Source organism: Peromyscus californicus, unplaced genomic scaffold (assembly GCF_007827085.1).
Source record: "Peromyscus californicus insignis strain IS unplaced genomic scaffold, ASM782708v3 Scaffold_4__1_contigs__length_199733344, whole genome shotgun sequence".
NCBI lineage: Eukaryota > Metazoa > Chordata > Mammalia > Rodentia > Cricetidae > Peromyscus > Peromyscus californicus.
In genome coordinates, this window is record NW_026294562.1 from 16347536 (window position 1) to 16366590 (window position 19055).

The following is a 19055-nucleotide window of genomic DNA, read 5'->3' on the forward strand; positions in this document are numbered from 1 at the left end:
GTACACTCACAAAGGAAAGAGCTAAGCAGGGATTAATAGCAAGTCGAAGAGTGTATATCCCAGAGGTACAGGTTGTTCAGAAGTCTGGTATACCTATGTGTTTTCAGTAAAACTTACATAAAGAAGTGAGAATTAGATAAAATCACTTAGGGTAAATAAGTGATAATTACTTTGATAATTGGCTCACTAAAAATTTACTCCACATCCATCGTGAGTATAACTTGTTACTAGAGAGGATGGTACATTTCTGAAAGTTTGGACAAAAAACCTAATGAATCCTATCTACAGTTTGAAAGATACAGAAGATCTTTCTAAGTTGCACAGAAATAAAAGCCACTCAGAAAAAGCATTTTATTTTTAAAATCTCAGCTGACTAGGTTGATTGAGGTTTACTGTAACAGATTTGGATAAGTTTTGACATACTGTGTGTGAAGCTGTCCCAGTGATCCGGATGAGGAGGAGGAACCTGGTCGTTACTTCCCGGAGCTTCATTGTAGCTCCTTATTTATTTACTTTGTTGTTTATTGTTTTTGAGACAAGGTTTCATAGCTTATTCTGGCCTCCAACTCCCTGTGTAACTGAGGATGACCTTAAACTTGTGATCCTTCTGCCTCCACCTTCGAGTGTGGGCTGACCAGTGGGCACCATTGCATCTGGCTGAGTCCAGGCTGGTTGTTGGTCCCAGGGTTCCCTGCATGCTAGGCCAGCGACTGCTCTTAGCAGCTGAGCTACAGCCTCATCTCTCTTTTTCCCCCTTATAATCCTTGTTAACTCTAAAAAAACAAAAGCCTTGCCTCTACTTGGGACTCCTATATTAGGAAAGAAGTAAGAGGTAAAATAAATAATAAAATGTTTTAAAAGGGCCAGCGAGGGCCAGAGAGACGGCTCAGCCATTAAGAGCACTTACTCTTCTTGCAAGAACTTGGGTTCAGTTACCAGCAAAACATCAATGATCTAAACCACCTCTAACTCCAGTTTTAGGGGATCCAGTGCCCTCTGGCCTCTGCAGGCACATGCGCACATGCATGTGGTGTACACATGCCGTGGTGTACACAAAGTCCTGCAGGAACAAACTCGTACACACAAATGTTTCTCAAGGTGTGTTGCAGGGCGGTGAGACGGCTAAGTTGGGCAGTAACAGTGCTTGTACAGTCCAGGTGACATGTTCAGATCCTGGGAACCCAGGTGAAAGGAAGGATTCCCGAGAGTTGTCCTCTGACCCCACAGCCACACTGTGCTGTACTTCAAACTAAAGCTGTTATTATTATATAGTAAATTATGGAAAACAAACGTCACACACCATTAGAGTTATAAAAGAAGTACTACTGGGTGGTGGTGGCGGCACGTACCTTTAATCCCAGCACCTGGGAGGCAGAGGCAGGTAGATCTCTGTGAGTTTGTGGCAAACCTGGTCTACAGAGTGAGTTCCAGCATAGCCAGGGCTGCACACAACAGAAACCCTGCCTTGAAAAACAAAAACAAAACAAAAAAGAAAAACTGAAGAAACTTACCCCCAAATTGTGATTTTAGACTGAGGGCATAATTTAGTTGGTAGAGTGCTTTGCCTAGCATGCAGGAATCCCTGGGTTCAATCCCCCACCATTTCATGTTAGGAGTGTGTTGCTGGCACATGGCTGTAACCTCAGCACTCTGGAGGTAGAAGTTGTAGAATCAGAAGTTCAAGGTCATCCTCATCCGCATAAAGGAGTCCTAGGCCAGCCTGGGCTACATTAGATGTTGTCTCAAAAAGCAGGGGTAGATGGGCTGGGTTACACCTCCATTGTTAAAGTACTTGCTTAGCAAACACGGAGACCCAAGACCAGTCATCAGAAACCACATAACACAGCTGCTCGGTATAATGGCAGTGTAACCCAGCACTTGGAAAGTTAAATCAAGAGAAATCTGAGTTCGGGGTCAACTTTGGAGATATAGCTCAGTTGGTAGAGTGCTTGCCTAACATGCATGAAAACTTAGGTTTGATCCCTTGCATTTCATAAACCTGTAATCCCCGTAGCTAGGTGATAGAGACAGGAAGATCAGGAGTTTGAGGTGATAAATGGCTTCACTAGCAGACCCAAAAGCCAGCCTGAGTTACATTAGACACTGTTTTGAGGGGATAGGTTTTTTAAAATATATTTTGTTTATTTTGCATATATGCATGTATATGTGTGTGCTCAGGTTATGTGCATAGAGGTCAGAAAAGGAGATCAGATCCCTTGAAGTTGGAGTTACAGGTGTTGGTGGGACCCTGGCTTGTTATGTGAATGCTGGGAGGGTAACTCTGGTCTTCATGATTGCATAGCAATTGTATTTAACCAGGCTAAGCCATTTCTCCAGACTTTGAGAAATTACTGAACTTTCTTCCCTCAATCCTGGAAAGATCCTACTGATTTCACATACTACACTTCAGAATAATGTTCAAATTTATATTTACACATCATTATATTTAAAAATATATAACAGAACAAAACCCAACATCTATGCTATAAAAATCATGTTTACACCTAAACTAGGAGAGAATTAAAGCATTAGAGCAGATGAGTAATTGCAAGCATTGAGGCAGTCCAGATATGGTAGGACACACCATCTCCCTCAGCATTGAGCCAGTGTCCTCTTCTGATCTCCACAGACACCTGCACTTAGTGTATACACACACACACACACACACACACACACATGCTGCAAGCTGCAAAAATATACAAAGTAGGATTTCAGCTGATTATGACAAAGCTAATACCTGGAAGAAGCCAAGGGCCTTCCAGAGGTCAAGCTGAGGCTCAAGGAGCCTTGGTGATATTTGGCTTTTGATTCTGCTATGAGTTTCTTGCTATTGTAGCTTTTCCATCATTTATTGGGCACCATTTTTTCCTCTACTAAAGGTATATTTAGATAACCTTCTGCGCTGACAGCTATGCACAGCCAGAACCCCAGTTCAAGCCTCCCTGTAATTATCATTATTGGCAGCATCCGGCCAGGTCCATCCCTGGATGAGGAAAGTACCTATCAGGGATACCTCTGTATTCTCTAAGAACAGAATTAAGTGTCCAGACTACCTGTTTGAGAAGGCCTGGTGGATGTGCCAATTAAGCTTAACTTCTTCCTTTCCAATCTTACCTCTAGTTCCAGATCTCCCTTTAACTATCACCAGAGGCATCTAGCTGTACACAGGTTCCTAGCAACCGAGCACACTTTCCCCCACCCTGCAGAAAAACAGCAGATAGCTTGGACAGATAGGAGCCACAGGAAAAAAGAAGACAGTTTTATTTTCTCCCATTGACCTAGCAACTTATAGATTCTTAACATTTTCTGCCAATCACATTTAAGATTATAGTGGAGCACATAAGATCCCTCTTCTTAGATATTATCCGAATTTAGCCTTTAGTTAATTCATTAGTCACTTCCCCTTTGGGTTGCAAATGATAATTAATAATTACTGCCCCTCTATGTGATTCTTATCACCCCTCCGTTTGACCCTGGAAGCCTGGTGGTCACTGCCTGAGGAAAACTCTTACCTGTCTTTATGACCCCGTAGAATTCAAGCCTGGTGATCTTGCTCGACCAGGGGATTGCTATTGCTTGGGTTTATAACTGGATTCCTGGGAGACTTAGGAGGGATGTGTAGGAACTTAGAGACGGAGAACGGAGAGGGATAAGGAGGATCTTGACCAGAGAGAACATGTGGAGGAGATGGAAGATGAGGAAGAGTCAGATGGGGAAGTCCTAGCTGGGTAAGAACAAGGTGAAAAGGACCTAGATGAGGCAGAATTAAGACGAGAGAATTAAGATAGAACTTAGAGGGAGCAGTAGATAAATATAGAGAGAAATCAGGTAAGAAAGGAGCTAGGCACGAGAACAGAACTGGAGCTGTGTAAATAGGATGTTATGCCAGAGGAATTAAAGCAAGTGGGACTATAGAGCTCGGTGTGCTGAGATTCTATTTCCCAAAAACAGTCCTCGCTGTTCGTAGTTCTCTCCTGAGCCCCTGGGATGTATAATATTAAGGCTGGTCCCGCTAATGTTATACATGACACACACACACACACACACAACACACACACACACACACACACAATAAAATCAAAAAATCAATCTTTAGGAAATTTACCCTGGTGGTGGTGGTGGGCACCTTTAATCCAGCACTCAGAAGGCAGAGGCAGGCAGATCTGTGAGTTCAAGACCAGCCTAGTTTACAGAGTTAGTAGTTCTAGGATAGCCAGGGCTACACAAAGAAACCCTGTCTCAAAAAATGGAAACAAACAAACAAAAACAAAAAAAAAAAAAAAAAAAGAAAAAGAAAACTTTTTAAAAAGCATCAGTAGGCAACTGTTCCTTGAGAAGCTTGTGCCCACACATGGGTATGTCTTAATTCTTCTGAGATCCTCATGCTCAGCTATATTAAAATATATTTTAAAACAATTTTAAAAGACATATTATTTTTAATCGTGTGTGGTGTGTGTGTGTGTGTGTGTGTGTATGTGTGTGTGTGTCTGCCAGTGTGAGTGTATGTCATGTGTGTGAATATATGCCACGTTTGTGGGTGCCCGTGGAAGCCAGAGGTATTGAGTCCTTTGGAACTGGAGTCATAGGTGCTTGTGAGACACCTGACATTCTGCTGGGAACTGAACCCAGGTCCTCTGGAAGAGGGATACCTGCTCTTAACCACTGAGCCATCTCTCCAGCCCTTGTCTTTAATAAAACTTCTAACTTTGCTTTACTATATTAAAAAAAATCAGCTGGGCGGTGGTGGCACACGCCTTTAGTCCCAGCACTCGAAAGGCAGAGCCAGGCAGATCTCTGTGAGTTCGAGGCCAGCCTGGTCTACAGAGTGAGTTCCAGGATAGGCTCCAAAGCTACACAGAGAAACCTGTCTCGAAAAAATCATAAAAAAAAAAAAAAAAAAAAAAAATCACCAATGAATGATTGAGGTGTTTGGTGATAGATCAGTTTGGTAATATGGTTGCCATACAGGAAGGAAGGAAGGAAGGAAGGAAGGAAGGAAGGAAGGAAGGAAGGAAGGAAGGAAGGAAGGAAGGAAGGAAGGAAGGAAGGAAAAGGAAGGAAGGAAGGAAGGAAGGAAGGAAGGAAGGAAGGAAGGAAGGAGGGAGGAAGGAAGAAAGGCAGGCATTCAGCCAACCAGCCAGCCAGCCAGCCTGGCCGGCTGTTATTACAGGTTTGTGTCTATAGTCTTAGCCCTGGGGAGGCAGAAGGGCAAATCCCTGGGGCTTGCGGGCCGCGTCCACTCCCCAAGCCCAGCCTACTCAGTAAGCACAAGGCCGAAGAGATAGCGTCTTAAAGAGAAAGTTGGGGCCGTTAACATCCTGTCATGTAAGGAAGAGGTGCTCATGGGGTTCTCCTCCTCCCGAGCGTCTGTAAGCTGGGTTGTAACTACTGGTAAGGTGTCCATGTTCCTGTAAACAACCCGGATGAAACTAACTAGGTCACACATACAAAAACCAAGGAGAAGCTGAGCTAGTTAGGAAGAGGAGGGGAATGAGCAGGAGTGGGAGGGGAGGAGAGGGTAAAGGGGTGAGTATGATTGAATGCTTTCTGTACATGTATGAAAATGTCCTAATGAAATGCATGTATTAATGAATGCTAATAAGAACATTTTTATAAAACAAAATGGATGTATCTGAGGAACCATAGCTGAAATTGACCTCCGGCCTCCACATTTACTCATTCTTACATACCCATAAACATATACACACAAAGACATGTCTGACCTGCGAAACTATTTTGTTCATTATGGAAATAAATTTACACATATACTGGGTTATCCCCGAGTTGAGGCTACAGAGCTCTAAACTTGGAACTATCCCAAGTCACTGTACACTAGCCAAATTTTATCAATTAGAAAAACAGCACTTTGGTAAGGTCTCCATCTTAATCTTCTCTTTCATAAAATTCCACCTATTTATAAAACCCAGATGTTGTAAGAGCAGATGTGGAACCAACAGATAAGTTGGTTTTTGTTGTTTTGGTTTTTTAACCCCATAATGGAAACACGCACACACACACACACACACACATTACAGCTGCTGTTCTTGCTTAGGGATCCTGAGTCTGAAACAGATGGTGGTAATACTCAGATGTTAAGTTCCTATGCAAACTGGTCACACATTGAAAGTGTGTGCACATGCACGTATATTCATGTGGGAGTATGGGAACATACATGGCATGGTGTGCATGTGGAGGTTAGAAGACAAACTTGGGTGTCATTCCTCACCTTCTACCTTGTTTGAGACAAGGTCTTTTTGTTGACGTTTGAGCTTCTGGAGATTCTCCGTTTCTACTTACCTCCCTGTAGGTCAGTGAGATGATAGATGTGTGAGCCTGCCCGCCTTTTTGTAGGTTTTGAGGACTTGATTCCAAGTCCTTAGCCTTGTATGGCAAGTGCTCTCGACACTGAGGCATCTCCCCAGCTCTGGTTATCCTTTGGTTGTTGCTGAGATTACAAGAGTTTACAAAGCCTTTACTCTGTGGTGAGCGTTTTTCTAAGCTGTACATGTGTCCACAGCTCCTTCAGTGTTCACAGTTCACGTTTCAGTCTAGGACTGAGCTGTTTGGCTCCTCTAGCTTACATTAAATGACCTGCAAAGTGAACCAATAGGAAGCATTTGCTCCCTGACCAAACTCTTTTACAAACACACTCACAGGGGAGAAAAGATTACAGAATGCACAGTGAGCACATCCCCTGACAGCTGTGGTCTCCAGGGTATTGTAATCATGCCATTTACAAGAGACAGAGCAGTACAAGTACTCCCTGGATGAGCAACAGAAGGCAGGCACTCCCATATGTTTTTGTCTTTGCTGTGTTTATGTGCATGCACACGTGCACTCATTTGTACAAGTACATATGCCCATGCATGTGCACACAGAGACCAGAGATGGACTTCTTCCTCTGTTGCTCAGCATCTTTTTTTTAAATTTTACTAATTTATGTGTGAGTGTATGAGTGCACGCTTATGGAGTCAGAGAACAATTTGTAGAAGCTGATTCTCTTCTTCTACCATGGGTCCCAGGGATTGAACTTAGGTTATCAGCTTAGAGGCAGGCATCTTTACCTGCTGAGCCATCTAGCTGGCCCCTCCACCTTATTTTTTTTGATCTAGGGTCTGTTACTAAGCCTGGAATGCACTGGTTGACTAAACTAATGGCAAGACAAGCCTGTGGATGCTCCTCTCCATCTCCCCAGCGTGGGATTACAAGCGCATACAGTCGTTCCCAGCTTTTTAATGCAGGTGCTGCCGACTCTGGTCTTCAGGCTTGTGCAGCAAGCATTTTACCCACTGAACCAACTTCCCAGCCCCTAAATGTGTTCTTAAAGACCATTTGGTTACAGAGGTAAATATGTGGAGTGTTTACAAAGTGTCAGGCACTGGACAAAGGTTATATATATAATATAGCATACAGATAGATGTTGTATAATAGTTTCCTCTGAGATTCAAACATTCCATCTTGCAGAGAAGCTCCTTAAGCAAGAAGGTAAACAACTCAAAATAGCTTCAGGGAGTCCCTAAAACTGACCAGATTCCCTAGGCCCCTCCTTGCAACAGTAAGCAAGCCAAACTACTGAAAGTTCTCTTAGATGGGCCAAGCTACAAAGCAGACCCAGAGACCAGATGAGCTGCCTAGAAGAAGCAAAACCAGCTCAACTGCCTGAAAGAGGTTTAGACTAGAGAGTCACTTGGAAAGGACGTTCTCCAACCTGTTCAGCTGCCCACAGGCTCTGCAGTGTGCTCCAGGTTCCAGCTTGTGAGCTGTCGCCTGTGCTGGGGTGGGCTTTGGTTGACGCAGCTGCCTCTGAGTCACTTCTGCTCCTGTAAGTGCCCCCTCACCCACACTCTGTAAGTGACTCCAGTAAAACTCACTGGTTTACCTACCAAACTGGACTTCGGTGATATCTGTACTTAGGTCTATCCTGGGCTCCCTATCTGGGCTGAGTAGACATGTATGTTGTACTGCCTGCAAAAGTCTTGACACACAAGACTAGGAAGCCCAGAATCAGAGAAAACAAGTAACTGTGATCAGTCATAGTTCTGTTGTTGTTGTTGGGGGGTGTTGGTTGGAGAATTTTGGCTTGTTTGCAAACATTTGAGAGAGAGAGAGAGACAGAGAGAGAGAGAAAGACAGAGAGAGTATCTGTGCCTGTGTCTGTGTGTACGTGCATACATGTACATGAGAGTAGTGATCATGGAGGCTGAGAGAGAGGGTCAAAAGGCCGGGGTGGAGGTTTCAGGGGTTGTGAGTCATGTGATATAAGTGCCGGGACCCAAAATCCAGTCCTCTGCAAGAACAGCAGGTGTTCTTACCTGCAGAGTCATCTCTCCAGCTCCAGTGTTGGTTTTTTGAGACAGGGTCTCACACTATAGTCCAGACTGGTGTGGGACTCATTATACAGACCAGGGTGGCCTCAAATTCAGGCCATCTTCTTGCCTCAGGTAGCCTCCTGAGTGTGGGGTTACGTGTATGAATGAACCACCATGAATAGCATCATCATTCACAACTGTTTATGAGAGCTGGTATCTGAACCGTGGAAGAATGTTCTATTGCGAGCTGGTGTTTGAACCTGGAAGGGATGGTTCTAGGTCTGGTACTTGCTGAGAAGTGAGTAAAATCATGACCTCTCAAGTCTACTGTTAGGTCCACGTCTAGTCCTTGCTGCATCCTAGAGGAAAACAGTGTTCACAGCTATCTGGAAAGATTATTTGTCCTGTTTGGCTGGGTGTATGGCTTTAGGTTTATAAAGATACACATGGAACAAGAAGGGATGCCACCTCAGCCAGTAGGAGTGCTGTGAGGTGGAGGCCAGCCTGGTCTACATAGTTCCATGGCACCCAAGTGTAACCCTTGCTAGTAGGGAAATGGTAAACATGGCAGCCAGGTTGCTCTCACATTGCCACCCCTATATAGGTGTTTGTGGGTGTGCTTGTGCACAGGCATGTCAGTGTCAGTCATTCCTCAGGAGCTGTCCGCTTCATCCTTTTAGACAGGGCCTCTCATTGGCCTGGGGTTTGCCAAGAAGGCTAAGCTGGCCAGCCAGCAACAAGCCCCGGGGTCTACCTGTCTCCTACTCACCCATGCTGGGGTGACAAGCCTGTGCCACCACACTCGACATTTTCCATGGGCTTTGGGGACCTACCTCAGGTCATCATGCACTCGTGGCCAGCTGAGCTGTTGCTTCATCCTTGTATATTAAATGACTGTAGAAACTAAGTTTTGGAGTCCATTATTGGGGAGGAAAGGAAAAGCCAAGGCAGGGAAGGAGAAGTGACTACCTTGATGGCAAGGGAGACGTTAGAGAAAGAAAGAAGTTCCTGGAGAAAGTAGTTGCACTGTTCTGTAAGCCTTTACTTGAGGACAGTTTTACAGTAGAAGGGTGGTACAAGCTCTGTTTGGTTTTGTGATAGTGCTATCCCGAGACATGTCTCCATTCCTCATGTCTGTGTTTGTGTCAGGGCTTGACAGGTCTGTCTTCTTTCCTTCCACAGTCCTTAGGCTTTCTACCAACGCAGGCCAGTGGAAGGAGGCCGCCAGCAAGGTGACGCACGCATTGGTTAACATCAGGTAAGGACCGAGAAGTTTGTTCAGAGTGCCTCGCTCATCCTGAGGTTTATTGCACCTTCCCAAGGAGAATGCTCGGAGCCCCACTGCTATTTTAAGCCCTGATGTCTGGAGGAGTGAAAGAGATTGTCATACTTGATCAAGAAAAGCAGGAGGACATGAGGCTTTCATTTTGTCATATTGAAATAGCTCAAAGTGCTAGCTGTTCTGTGAATTTTCTACCCAAGAAATGGTTGCACGTCCTTTGCAGGCACCTTAGCTGCCAAAGTGTTCTTTATGCATAAGCTACCTCGGAGCCTCCCCGGGGCTTTCCTATGCTCTGCACCATGGTAGCTTCGTGGGGATCTAGAACTTTCATATTTGACTGTAAGTAGGTATTTCTATTTGTGGTAAACACAGGCAATCAAAAACCCTGGGGCGAAGTCATTTTTAGTTCCTTATGAAATAGCAAAAAAGAATGCTGTATATGTTTGGTAAAGTTGTGTCAGACATGGGGTCATGAGGAAGCAGTACTCACAGAGGGGAGTGGTCTTTAAGTGGGGAGGAAAGGGGCTTCAGTGTTAGGTCTCAGCTTGACTTTCTCTCATTGTTTCCTCCCATTGTGTCTATGATTTTCCCTTTTCTCAACAGTTATTGAATTGTTTTTGCAAATAATCAAGAAGTTAACATTGACTAAAAGAGGCAAACCCAGCATATGGGGAACTTGATTTAGCTCCAGATGTAAGGCTTGCCAGACACTCCAGTAATAGTAATGCATATTTACAACTTTGTGTAGATTCTGATGTGTGAGAGAGCAGGGGGTGATGTGTATTCCTGTCCTTCTCTCTCTCTCTCTTTTAAAGTAAAATGTCTTGTCTCTGAAATGATTTACTGCAGTGTGTGTCACATCTGGGAATAAGAGGAAAGCTGTGAAATGTGTGTGTTGGGTGGGCTGAGACAAGGGAGCATGGGGTGAAATGTGCTAACAAGACTGCAGTGAAGGCCCGACTGCTTACCTGCCTCCAGAGACAGTTTGCAGCCAACACATTTATAAACCTCACCAATAAATGCATATCTGCGCCTCGTGGGCAATCAAGACCTGTGTGGGTCCTTACGATAAATGTGAGTTTCTAAAGGAGTTTGGCATTACAAACTCTTCTCCCAAGTTCTGCCTTGTGACCCAAGGGTAGTAAGACAGACATGGGTGTCTGAATGAAACATCAGGTTCTGGGCTAGAGTATGAAGTGCATAAGAATATAATACATGCTATGTCTATTTATCCTGTATTTACACAGGCTTTCTAGGCAGCTCCTTTTCATCCGGGGCCTATTTGCTTTATCTTCTACTTGGTTGCTTTTGCTTTCAATGGTTTCTGCCTTGGCTCTGTCCTTTTTCGTCCCAAGGGCCTCCAGGCAGCTGATGTAAGTTTCTCTGCCTTCTCTGAATAAGTGAAAGAACTGGGCTGAGCCTTGAAAAAATGCCAGTCACCGTAGCCGCTTCCCTGCCTTCGCATGACGGCCAGACCTGGCCTTTCCTTCTCACTTCTCAAACTGGGCCTCCTGCAGAGAATAAGCACATCATCTTCACCGTGGCTAATTAAGTATGTGACTGAAGAAGCAAGGACCCAGTCAACTTCCTCAAGAGATTATTGGAAAGATGCGGTGGAATCTTCCCCCACTAAGTCCAGACCAGGGACACATACTGATGCTACTAAGGACAGTTTACCTTCGCTCCTTCCGAAGGTCTCTCTGCACCTCCCAGGTGTCACGCTTGGGGTGTTGGTCCATATGCCGTCTTCTCTCGTCTTTAAGCTTTAAACTTCTCAGAGTATGTTATATGCTTCTTAAAATATCCTTGTTTTTCCTACCTTGAGGCAGATTGTCATGGCACAGGCTGGCTCTGAACTCAGTATGTAGCCGAGGGTGACCTGGGACTGCTGTTTCCTGTTCCTACTGCTTCTACTACTGAAGTGCTGAAATTATAGATGTTTCTCACCACACCTGCCTCAAAACACACTTTGCCAGCAAAGACACTAATTCTCAATGATATAGTGAGTTTTGGAAGACCCTGCTCTTGTTGTGTGGCAAAGCTGTGAGCCCAAGCTTTCTGTCAGGATGTAGTGTTCCAGGTTCACAGAGATGCCTCATGCTACTCTGCCTTTCCCCGTGGGCTAGAAGGCTGGGATGAAACTGAGTGAGAAACTCAGAGATCCACCTGCTTCCCAAGTGCTGGGATTAAAGGTGTGTGTCACCACCGCCTGGCTCATACAGTAATTCTGTGTTTAGCTTTGTTTGCTTGTTTTTGTTTTTTTAAGAATTGCTATGCAGATTTTTATATTTCTTTATGTTACATGTATGTACACCGTGTGTGTGTGTGTATGTGTGTGTGTGTGTGTGTGTATGTGTGTGTGGTGACCCTGGAAGGCAGAGGATGGTATGGAATCCCTTGGACCTGGCTTACAGATAGTTGTGAGCCACCATATGGGTGCTAAGAATTGGGGCCTCTGCAAAAACAAGTGCTTTTAACTGCTGAACTGTTTCTCCACCCCGCTCTTGGCTGGCCTGGAACTCAGTAGTAGACCAGGCATGCTGCAAACTTAGGTCTACTTGCCCTATCCCGTTGAGTGCTGAGATTAATGGCCTGTCCTCCTCCACCTGGCCTTGATTTTTAGGTTTATTATTTTGAGGCTTGCTTAGTAATTCCTAGCTACTTTGTATTTTTCTGTCCTGTGGAAGTTAAAATGTTTTGGTTTTCCTTGTAGATGGACCCTGATGGCTTTGGATGAGAGTGATCAAGGCAGTTGTCTCATTCAGTACTCTCTTACCTGAGGAGAAAAAAACGGCATGGCCAAGCCGGGCTTCCTTTTGCTTCTTCGACTTCTCTTAAAGCTTGTGTTGTGTATCTGTGGCTTGGGGTGGTTGAGAAAACAAGAGCGTGTGTCAGAAAATCTGACCATTGAGTCTCTGAGGGATACTGTGGGGTAAAGGCTTAGCAGGAAAATTGTGGTGGCATGCACAATTTATTTTAGCTATTTCTAAAGGTTATTTGTGCTGATGTGCACATGAGAAGAGTTTCCAAGGCATCATGAGCAAACTCCGGTCACCTGCCTTTGCAGTATGCTCTTTGACATCCCCAGGATGAGATGAGTTGAATGGGATGTCCAGGTTGGGAGGTGTCTAGTAGTTGATGACAGTGTAAAACTGTGTCTTTGGATCTCCTGGCTTGGGGTAGGTCTAATGACCACCCTTACTTAGAGCCTCCTCAGCAGATGGAGAACAGCAGAAGGACCACACACCTTTCCGTTCTTTGGTTGTGACAGTGGGGTTCAAGTCCTTTCACAAGCTTGGAGCTTCAGGTGTTCCATCAGTCTCTGCTTCTCACTGTCTTCCATGGCTTAGTCATGCGGCTGCTTCAGGTATCAAAGTTATTTGTGTCTAAAGCACCCTCTCTTCCTGTTTGATCCTTAGCAGGCTTTGAAAATGCAGCTGTGTAGAGCTGCTGTTTTGATTGGAACACCTAACGTCACCAGTAAACAGAGCCCATGCTTGTTCTTCCCATAGGAACTGTTGTGTCCTTTCATAAGAAGAGTGAGACACACTATGGCACCTTTAAGTTTATTTAGAGGGCTTGCCTCCTTTCTCATGTACATTTCTGTGGTGTTTTTGTTTATATGAGGCAGATCTCAGTATCCTAGGCTGGCCTTGAACTTGTTTTGTACTCAAGGCTGGTTTTGCATGCCTGAACTTCACGTTGCTACCTGCCAAGTGCTAGTAGCTGATGCTGATTTTGATTTTCCTTCATAGTCCAGGCTAGTCTTAAACATATGATCTTACCAAACATCTCTAGTACTGAGGTTACAGGTGCACACCGCCACCCCTAGCCTAGAAATCGCTGTTACTGGAGGCAGAATTCAAAGTTGAGAAGGAAATGTGATATCTCAGTCCTCTGAAGTCTCCCCTGCTCCCTTTGTTCGTGCACCTGTTTGGGCTTCAATATTGGCCTCCTATTTAGAGGTTCTCTTAGTACAGTGAACCCTGATGAATTGCAGTTCGATATTTATGCACTTCAGCAGAAGGATGCAACTTAGTTTACTGAGACTAAAGTATAGGATAAGTACACTGAAGTGAGCAGGGGTGCTTATAAATAGCAGGGAATATGTGACCATAACTTCTAGTTGTCTGCCTTAGGCTTAGCTTATCACGTGAGTTACAATTTATCAATAATAGCCCTGCTTTTGTTAATCAGATCCTGATCTACTCCATTAGAATGAGAAGCTTTACACACATTCCAACAAAGCACTAAAGTGAAGCCACAGTAATATTGTTTACTTGGTGACTGGAAGCTTTATTTATTTTAATAGTCAGTGTTTCCCAGTCTTCTAAGACTACTGCTAGAAACAAACCAAGCACTGAATCCCATGTGGTTAATCATCTGTCTTGCCCTGATTTGGTTTACACTGCAAAGTGAGATTTGCATAAGGTCATAGCTAAGGTTGGTGAACTGTAGTGCAGTTAAGAATCTTGGTTTAGAAAAAAAAAAAAAAAGAGGGCTGGAGAGATGGCTCAGAGATTAAGGGCATTGACTACTCTTCCAGAGGACCTGAGTTCAGTTCCCAGCAACCACATGGTGGCTCACAACCATCTATAATGAGATCTGGTGCCCTCTTCTGGCCCACATGGACAAATGCAGACAGAACACTGTATACATAATAAATACATAAATCTTTAAAAAAAAAAAAAAAGAATCTTGGTTTAGGAAGCTGGGCAGTGGTGGCTCATGTCTTTAATCCCAGCACTCAGGAGGCAGAGCCAGGTGAATCTCTGTGAGTTCAAGGCCAGCCTGGTCTACAGAGAAAGATCCAGGACAGCCAGGACTACACAGAGAAACCCTGTCTCAAAAAACAAACAAACAAACAAAAAATCTTGGTTTAGGAAATTCATGTATTTGTAATGAAATATCAAGGTTTTTATCTGGGTCTTTAGGATCTGTAGGTGAGGGTGACTTTAGCATACCCTCTTAAACTCATCCTAAAGTTCCCTGGGACTAATTCTGCACTTTGTCCCCTCTACATCATCATCAACCACTGTCATTGTCGGCACCACCATCATGTCCACTGTCTTGTGTGTCTCTGCCATCATGTGAGGTCAGAAGAGGCCATCAGATTTTCTGGGACTGGAGTTACACATAGTTGTGAGCTACCATGTGGGTGCTGGGATTTGAACCTGATCTTCTTCTGGGAGAGCAGCCAGTGCTCTTAATTGCTGAGAAATCTTTTTTTTTTAAAGATACACACAGACACACACACACACACACACACAGACACACACACACACACACACACACACACACACACACACACACACACACACACACACACACACATACACACACAGAGTGTTTTGCCTTCATGCCAGAAGAGGGCGCCAGATCTCATTATAAATGGTTGTGAGCTACCATGTGGTTGCTGGGAACTGAATTCAAAACCTCTGGGAGAGCAGCCAGTGCTCTTAACCTCTGAGCTATCTCTCCAGCCCCTGAGACATCTCTTCAGCTGAGATTTTAATTGTCTTTTAACTTTGTCATTCCTTGGCATTAAGTATATTTACATTGTTGTACAACCATTACCACCATCCATTTCCAGAACTTTATGTATTCATGAATGGTGCTGTGGACTCAAGTAGAGCCTTGTACATGAGACATGAACCTTACCACTTAGCTAGACTCCTAACTCAAGCTAGGTACTCATTAAATTTCTCTTCCCCTGCACCCCCGCAGCCCTAACCTTTAGCACCTGGCAATCAGCATTCTGTTTTCTGAATTTTATGATTTGACTATCCTGAACTTCATATCAGAGGAATCATATTTGTCCTTTGTGACTGGCTTAATTCATGTAATATACCATCTTCGAGCTTCAGCATGTGGAGTGTGTGTCAGAATTTCCTCTGTGAGCAGAATAGTATTCCATTGTTTGCATCTATCACATTTTGTTATTCTGTTGTCATGGTGAGCTAGTTCGAAGAGCTTCTACCTTTTGGATGCTGTGAATGATGCTTATATGAACGGGATTATACATAAACTCTTCAATACCTTGATTCAGAAGTAGAATTACTACAGCATGTGATAATTTATGTATAACATTTGGAGAACTTGCCAGCCATTTCTCAAAGTGGCTGCACTGTTTTACATTCTAGTTTTTACACATTCCCGCTATACTTTCCTCTTTTTTGGTACTAACCATCCTAATGGGTGTGAAGAGGTATCTCATTATAGTTTTAATTTGCATTTCTCTAATGACTAATGATAATGTTGAGCATTTTTTCAAATTTTTTTAGACATTTATATCTCTGGAGAAATATCTATTCAAATCCTGCCCCCCCCCCAGCATATTCTCTCTCTCTCTCTCTCTCTCTCTCTCTCTCTCTCTCTCTCTCTCTCTCTCTCTCTCTCGGAAGATGACATTGACTAGCTGTGTATATGTAATCCAGGCTGGCCTGAGGGTGCTGGAATTACAGGCATGTGCTACCATGTCCACCCCGACACACACACATACACACATCCTTCTGTAGCACTGAGGGTCATCCTCAGGGCCTCACACGTGACAGTGACAGTGCTCTCCATTCCCAGTGTGTTAATTGAGTGGAATTTGTTTGATTGTTTGTTTTCAAAATAGGGTCTCACTGTGTAACTACCTGTCCTAGAACTTACAATATAGACCAGGCTGGTCTTGAACTCACAGAGATCCTCCTACTTCTACCTCCCAAGTGCTGGGATTAAAGTCCTATGCCACTCTACCGAGGTAATGAGTTGGATTTTAGGCATTTTTTATGTAATGTAGATGGCAAGCCTTTATCAGATGATTTGCAAATATTTTCTCCCATTCCATGGTTTATCTTTCATTTTTTACAGTGTCCTTTGATGCCATAAAGTGTTTATTTGGTCTTTATGTGTGGTCTGTCCTAAACTATATTGCTCAAGAATAGCTCTGGTGATTCTTCTGCCTCAATTTTCTGAGTATGGCAGGCATGTACCTCTGTGTCTATTCAGCCCCCTTTGAGGAAACATTTCATGTAGCTGAGACTAGTTTCACACTTACTGTGGGTTAGAGGCTGTCCTTGAATATCTAATCCCTCTGCCTCTATTCCTGTTCCCCCAGGTCCCCTCCACTCCCCCACCCCACTCTACCCCCATCTTTGAGCACCATCACACTAGGGTCATACAGTGCTGGAGATCAAACCCAGGATTTGTGCATGCTCGGCAGGCACTCTGCCACTGAGCTCAGATTCATATATACAAATCAAATAAGGGCCCAGCTTTTCTTTCTTATATGTGGAAGCACGGTTTCACCAGCACCTACTCTGCCCTTTTTTGAGAAAATATCAGCTTTGATTCTAGAATTTTTTTTTTTTTTTTAAGGAGGTTCCTGGGAATGGAACTCAGGCCTCATGCATGCTAGGTAAGTCCTCTCCAGCTGACTTCCACCTTCCTAAGCAGCTCTGACTTCTCATCTTCAGTCAGAGTGACTCAGGGAAAGACATGTAGTTTCTCTGTAGTTTTTGCTGCATGTCCCCTTGGTTTTGTTTTTCAGGTGTGCTCGTTCCAGTGTGGTTTATGAGACTGTATAATAAAATGGGTGATAGCAGAGACTGTAGACTCAAGTGTCTGAATTTTGAGTCCCAGATCCATTCTTCCTTTGGGAAAGTGTTTCAGCCATCCCTCACTTGAGTTTTCTTAGCTAAAGTCATGGGCCTGAGTCATTAATAAGATTATTAAATGGCATATCCACAAATACTTAACTAATTTATTATAAAATTTTGTCCTGAGCCTGGTGGTGGTGACTCAAGCTTTTAATCCCAGCACTTGAGAGGCAGAGGCAGGCGGATCTCTGTGAGTTTGAGTCCAGCCTGGTCTACAGAGTGAGTTCCTGGATAGCCAGGGCTACACAGAGAAACCCTGTCTCAAAAACAAAACAAAACAACAACAACAAAATATCTGTCCTGATTGTACAAGTATACTAATCTTATAGTCTCAGTTGTGATTGATCTCAGAGAGAACTCAGTCACAAAATTAAGCCCCTTTCGTATCCAGTTTTATTCAGTCTCTGTCCCTGCTTGTGTGAACCTGGTGGGACAAAAATATAAAATAGTGTTATTAACAAGCTGACATTAGAGGCAGTGCAAGAACTTAGATTGTCAGCCTGTTCCTGTATATCAGTTATAGGCAAATCATTTGGGGGAGCATTTGTGATTTCCATCACTGAGAGTCCTCTGAAGAGGTGTTTGACCTAGTTTTGGTTGAGAGGTTTGCCTTCTTCTGTATTATGATAAAAGAATCTCCCAAATGATTATGCATGTGACTGAGAAGATATTAACCATTGTATTCTTATCTCTGCTCAGAGTGAGTCTAAGTGATCTTGAGTTTTCTTCTTATAAAAGTATTAGTCTGAGGCTAGAGAGATGGCTCTGAAGTTAAGAGCACTGGCTGCTCATCCAGAGGACCTGGGTTCACTTCCTAACACTCACATGGCTGCTAACAGCTGTTTGTAACTCTGACACTCTTAGATAGACATTCATGCAAGCAAAACACCAGTGCATATAAAATAGATAAATTTTTAAAAAAATATTGATCTGTAGTTTTCATGTGATGTTTTTGTTTCAACATCTGGGTTATAATGGAACCATGGAATAAAATGGTATGTGTTCCTTCACCTTTTTTTTTTTTTGGAAGAGTTTGTAAAGGATTAATACTAGTTCTTTAAGTGTTTGGTGGAATTTATTAGAACCTGATGTTCTTTTCACAAATAGTGGTTTTTTTTACTATTTTATGTTATTTATATTATTTTATATATTATTATGTATAAAGGTGATTTGCCTGAAATATCTGTGTACTATACATGTGACTGGTGCCCATGTAGACCAGAAGAGGGCATCAGTTCCCCTGGAACTGGAGTTCCAGATGATTACCAGCTGCCCTGAGAATGCTAGGAATGAATCCTTGGTCCTTTAGAAGAGCCATCCAGTTAAGTCAGCGCTCTTAACCACTGAGCCATCTTTCCAACCCCCAGAAGTAGTATTTTTGATAAGTGATTTAATACCTTTACTTATTATAGATCTCTTCAGATTGTTCTTCTTGCATTAGTCTTATTATTTTTAACTGTGTGTGTTTCTGTCTATGGGTGTGTGAGCATGAGTATCTCCAGCTCGGTAGAATCCAAAGCCTTTGCACACACATGGACACCCATGCACAATTAAAAGTAAACATATCATTTAGAACTTTGATTGAAGTTTGAGGGGGCTGGGCATGCAGCTCAGTTGGTAGAGTACTTACCCAGCTCTGGCTGGGTTCATTTCCCAGTATGAAATAAACCTGGGATGGTGGCACATGTTTGTAATCCCAGCACTTAGAGGTGGAGGCAGGAAAAGCGGAGTTCAAGGTTATTTTCAGGTACATATTTAGTTCAAGGCCAGACTGGAATACAAGAAATCCTATCTCAAAAAAAAGGTGTTTTTTTTTTA

At 43.5% G+C, this 19055-nt stretch overlaps 1 protein-coding gene across 5 annotated transcripts in view; it reads left to right on the top strand.

Moving 5' to 3' along the window:
• Window positions 1-19055, top strand: part of Armh3 (armadillo like helical domain containing 3) — a 204478-nt gene that overhangs the window by 109226 nt on the left and 76197 nt on the right. For 4 of the 5 annotated variants that reach the window (XM_052711924.1, XM_052711922.1, XM_052711923.1 and 1 more), the window contains one exon: window positions 9492-9567. In XM_052711924.1, coding sequence (XP_052567884.1) covers window positions 9492-9567 — 76 coding nt within the window. Of the gene's footprint in view, window positions 1-9491; window positions 9568-10946; window positions 11784-19055 lie in introns of all 5 variants that reach the window. The other variant, XR_008212810.1, reaches the window with a different exon arrangement.